The sequence below is a fragment of the Mizuhopecten yessoensis genome, unplaced genomic scaffold, assembly GCF_002113885.1.
Source record: "Mizuhopecten yessoensis strain PY_sf001 unplaced genomic scaffold, ASM211388v2 hete_36180994, whole genome shotgun sequence".
In the NCBI taxonomy this organism is placed as follows: Eukaryota; Metazoa; Mollusca; class Bivalvia; order Pectinida; family Pectinidae; genus Mizuhopecten; species Mizuhopecten yessoensis.
In genome coordinates this window covers 1-5,656 of record NW_018485568.1, presented here as the reverse complement: position 1 = coordinate 5,656, position 5,656 = coordinate 1, and the positions used below count along the sequence as shown (strand labels likewise).

Genomic DNA, 5,656 nt, shown 5'->3' with positions numbered 1-5,656 from the left:
GTTGAAAAAACTAAGTCATCTCGAAGCAGGGAACAGACTCTACTTTGTATACGTACTGTAGGACCGATTAGGTATACGATTTGTTAATTTTTAAGATAAGTAGAGGCTAGTATTTTCAGGCACACGTTGCATGTGAAAAAATTCGTTTTTCCATCGTTAGGCGGATAAACACTTCGGTATTTATTTAGGTGTGGGATCGACACACATGTAGAATAAAAAGTGCCTCCAACGCCAAGTGGTGAACTACAACACATATGGGATTAACACTGTAGGTCGCATAATAGCCAAACACGGAATGGCTAGAAATTCAACATTCATTAACAACAGAGATGACAGCTAAAGATTTACTATTTTAAAGGCATAACAGTGGGAGGCAATTCTAATATATTTCGTGTTAACTGCAAAAGGTCTTTCGATTGTATACACATGTAGCTTATTTTGCTACAAATTAGCATAATTATAAAACATCAGACGTATGGCAGTTAACTGGCGGCAATATGTTTATTTACAGTATCATTTAATAGTTAAGTATAATATACAAGAAAATCATCTGTACAAAGTATTGTCTTATTACAATCAACGTTCTGTTTAACAATACAGCAGTAATAGACATCTACAAAAACAGCAATGTCAACTTGAGACGTTATACAATGTAATTAGTATTAAACAGACACATATATATGATCATAAAAATATATACTTCAGCTTTCTCTGTTCATAGGAAATCATTACATCCTTATTATTTCCAGCCATAAACATAAACGATACCATATCTATATACAATGTAATGCATACATATACAGTAATTGTTCTAGTCATGATCTGTTGACAATAATATCTGTGTCGTCATATTCAAATCGGATCAATTTTGTTGACAAATATACTACAGTAGTATCAATGTTCATGCGGTTCATGAACTGCTCCATTACGGATATGTGATTTATTCGCTCCTCTAACGGCATTATTGAGTGGCGTAAACATGTTTCTTTATATATTTTAAAACGAATTGCCACGATTCTGATTCCGTCGTTAAGATTATAAACACATAGCATTACCTGTGAAGCGGTGTATGCAAAAGTAATTAACTGACTTTGTCTTTCAGGTATACTTGGCATAACCAAACAATTTTGTACCATCGTTATAATTTCAATTTAAATAAAATTATGTATAAAAAGTTTAGTGCTATCAATTCGTATTAATTCTGATATTGTCACCATTTGATCAATCTAAAATGAAAATTCAAAATACCCATATTCTTTGTTGTTTTTACAAATTATCACAAATAACCTGAAAAAGAATAATTTCTGTATAGGGGAAATCCAAAAACAAAAATGCATAAACTCTTGCATCAATTACACGTATCTAAAACCAGACATATTATATAATGGTTATATTTCTATAGAAAATACAAGGTCTTTTTACAGTGTTATTTAAAAAATATAGTAACATGTTTATGATTAGGTAAATGAATGGCTTCTACCTTATTTATCCAAAATAGACAAAACAAATAGAATCGTCATTAGAATACTTTCAGCTTCATATAATTTGCGCTTGACTCCAAATCTTTTACCGATACCGATGCTGACGTCCATTGTTGACATTTATCCATGTTATTGCGCAATGAATCTTGTCTTAGTTTTATAACTGAAATGTGAACTCACTTACTACACATGTCTTATTATCTTACAAATAATGTAAGAAAACAAATCAGCTAATATGGACCACAACTTAGTACTTATAATCGTAATCTATTAAACAAAAATCAAGCATCGCAGCACATTTTGTATAACAAACAATAAAAGAGTTCACATGGAAATTTCTACACCTATAACTACTTTAGAAATCCTTGAACTTGAACGAACTCAACAATATTATCATGTTATGTCCCCTACATGTAAACCAAACGCCAAAACCCATTTCTCTAGTCCAGATTGACCAGTTTGATCCTGAGGGGAGTCCCTTTCAAGAGTTGGACAAGTTGCCATTCCAGAGGGTTGCCTGTTAAAATGCCTTCCAACTGTAACCAGTCTGAGCGACAAAATGGTTCTTGTAAAGTTTTGATCGATCTGCGTTAATGGAAGTTCCAAAATGTTATTCATCTAAGATAAAGAGCAGTCGCTATAAAAAGCACAGTGTATAGTCACCTTGCCTCCACTAAAACTGTGATTTTTTTGGTTAAAGGCTTTACAGTATGACAATGTTTTGATACAAATTACGTCAGCTACAACGTAATCCATTAAAGATATGGAGTCCATATTGTATTTCAGCGGTAATTAAGGAATGATTGTTCCATAAGGAAGATGAATTAATAGATACAGTCCACGGATCCGAAAAAGGATTGTTTTGAGTACGCAAATGTTAACAAGAAAAAGTCGAGGTTTAATTGTCATAAATAAAGATGCTTTAACCCTGCGTTTATCGGCGTGTCGTTTCTTGTAAATTACTTAAACAAACTAACCACATGCATATATTATCTGTCAAATGGTCCAACTGCATCCTAAATACATGGTCTAAGTAAGACAGCAAACACGAAAACCACATTGTTTACAATAGTAGCCTATATAAAATAGCCAGCAGTACAAAGAATATGAACAAGAACACATATAATTTCCCTCCTCCTGACTTTTTGGACTCAAATCCCAATGGTCTCGTCTTCAAGGAGTTCAATGTGCGGTCCATTTGTGTGAGGATAGCGTCTCTTGCCCCGCTCCATTTGCCCGGCCCCTCGAGTCTGTATTGGTAGGGGGTACACGGCCCGAAAAAACACTTCATAGCCAATTGTGTGTCCTTCAGTAACATCACACCTGAAAACGAGTGTTGACAAATTAATTTATTATCAAATAACAAAAAGGAAATATATATCGTATTTAACAACAATAAAACTTTAAACATCTCACATGTTTCTTTGTCGTATATTTCCGTATACCACGTCTTACATCAAAATATGATGTGCTAAAATAATAACAAATGAAAGGGACTATGGAGTATCACGCGCTTGAATTTTTAATATATTACATTCAAAATCATACTGTTTATATTTAAAAACAATGATTTCTTTTCAAAACGTAGTGTCATGTAGATTCAAAACGCAGTATGAAGTGCGTTGCATATTTGCATTAATGATACATGCATTGAACTGATTAGGAATATAACAAATTTCCTGACCCACGACCGATCCGAACCTAACTCCGATTCATAATTACATTGTAAATATTTGTAATAAAGTTCAGATCATATGAAGACGGAGTCCACACGAAGACGAGGCAACTGCAGGGCCAATCTCACAGAAATTTCATACATTGTACCTGGACAAGGCAGCATCGTACCCCACGGGGTTACATTATCCTGACAAACAGGCCTAGGGGGAACACTGTCTAAAAGACGTAAATTTTTGGTTTGCCGCTGTCTTAGAGCAGAACCCATAACTTTTCTAGATTAAGCGAATGCTCAACGCCAAGGCCAAAAGGTATGTGTTGCCAAGTAAGGTGCTAGGAAACGAATCGAATCTCAAACGTTGCAAAAGATGCAATCTAATTAAAATACAGCCCCTCATTATACTATCGTTCTACTCACGTATGAGGATCATCCTCATACCACAGTATAATGAGGAGCTGTATTTTAATCAGGTTTGCAAAAGTCGCAACAGATCAAATAGATGACACAAAATCAATCTTAAACTTTGCAGGGGTTTCCCGCAGTAGTCGTCTTTTTCAAAGCATGCAGTGTGGAACGCACATGATTCGTTTTTAATGCCGATATGTTCTGGAACGTAAATGTGCATATAGTATGTTTCCTTATTAATGAAAATTATATGTTCTTGAAGGCAAATTAATATAATATGTTTTAGAATGTAAATATCAAATATCAAATATTGCATCACTGGAGACGCCATTAGTCACTTTCTAACTTCTTCCCATCGCAAGCATTTTAATTTAGGGACAAGTACTGGCGATTGGCTTATGAAATTTGGTTTGAATTCGAGACCAATAGGGGTTATTAACACACTAATAGGATGTAAGTTTCAGTGATAAATGAAGGTACGTGCAAGAACCACTTAGCACTGATCTATCCGAAAAATATAATCAACTCCTCACTCCACTTTATCACTTTACACGGCAATCAGCTTTTTACGTTTTTGGTACGAAACAGGGCGGTAGGCGGGATTTAACACCATTAAGCCATGTAATTAAAACACGCGTTGCAAATGAATCGAGTTAGAATGAAATATAAAGTTACATTTTGTAAACATTGCCGAAGTGAATAAAGATGTGTGGATAGATAGGCCGCGTGTTTACAGTAGATGAATTTGACAGGGATGAAAACATACCTAGGTTGGGTTTACAGCCATTAAGTGTGGCCAACTCGTCCATGTACGGGATCCAGTGGACCTGTATCGTGTGACGTTTTGATTTAACATAAACGTGTCGCATTTCCTCTTCCTTCTGCCGGATGTCAGCCCACATCTCATCACTGGACGGCAACGTGACGTCACCCTTAGAAATGTAGAAATCGGTGAAAGACTAAAGCTTACATTTTTTTAAATTATCAACTCCTAAGGGATGAACTGGTAGATTAAATATGCTGCAAAGTATTGTGAAAAATCAGGTGTATTTATATAATGTTAAGAATTCCTAAACTTGCCAAAATAGTGATCATAGTGTGCGTACCTACTGCCATTTGTTGGTTAGTTTTATAGAAGTCTTCTTACCTTGAACACTCTAGCAGCCAGCCGACACTGAAGCTCGGAGATTGGCATTAAGGAGCCAATAGGTTGCACACATCCAACAACACAAATTGTCGGCTTCTTGAGGTTAGGTGGGAACATGTATTTGAATAACTCTATGCGGTTGTCCTGTACATCAATAACGGATTTATCAATGAAAGGAAATCCGAAGATGTAGCCAGTTGCAAGGATCACAACATCGATGTTCTCCTCCTTCGTTCCGTCTGTGAATTCGACACCAGTTGCAGTGAAGCACTTGATATCCGTCTTGACTTTAATAGATCCACTGGCTATACGGTTTGGAAGGCTATCGTTTACTGTGGGATGTTGTGCAAAGACATCATGCTTAGGCTGTAATGAGTAGGCTGCGTGATCAAACCGTTTATTCAATTGAGAACGTGCCATTGATTCCATCATACCAACCGGTATCACATTTGTTCTCAAAAACGTTAACAACCTGGATGCAAACGCCATGTCAATGGGAAGACCATTGGGCCCTATCCGGTTCAACACCCAACTCCCACGTCTAGTGCTGAGGAATACCTGGGAAGACACACGTATTAGCCTTTGAACCAGATAAGGGTTTTAAAACAAAGGATAGGTGTGCACTTATTTGATTATAACTCATATCAGAAACTGTTCACTATGGGAAGTCTGACGATTTTTTCCCTTGCTCACTTTGTGAAAGAGTAACGATGTTCCCCCCTTAAACAAATATAATTTCAACGAACATCCCAATATTTCTAATCGAATTGTCTTTATCAAATGTTGCTGTTTATTCTTATTTGTAGTTTTATATATAAATATATGTGTTGTTGTATATTTATACATTGTATTCATTGTTATTTCACAGAGTTGAATATGTGAAGGAAATCTTGTCTTTGGAAACTAATAAATATCAGGTTCAAATTATAAAGTTTCAAGTTTCAAGTT

At 35.6% G+C, this 5,656-nt stretch overlaps 1 protein-coding gene across 1 annotated transcript; it reads right to left on the bottom strand.

Annotated features, from left to right (window-relative positions):
* Positions 1–483: 483 nt before the first annotated feature.
* On the bottom strand, positions 484–5,567 carry LOC110444847 (dimethylaniline monooxygenase [N-oxide-forming] 5-like). Its single transcript, XM_021489202.1, has 3 exons — positions 4,709–5,567; positions 4,328–4,493; positions 484–2,804 (listed from the first exon to the last, which is right to left on the bottom strand). The coding sequence occupies exons 1-3, from the start codon at positions 5,195–5,197 to the stop codon at positions 2,545–2,547; spliced, it is 915 nt and encodes a 304-aa protein (XP_021344877.1). The 5' UTR covers positions 5,198–5,567; the 3' UTR covers positions 484–2,544.
* Between the last annotated feature and the right edge of the window lie 89 nt (positions 5,568–5,656).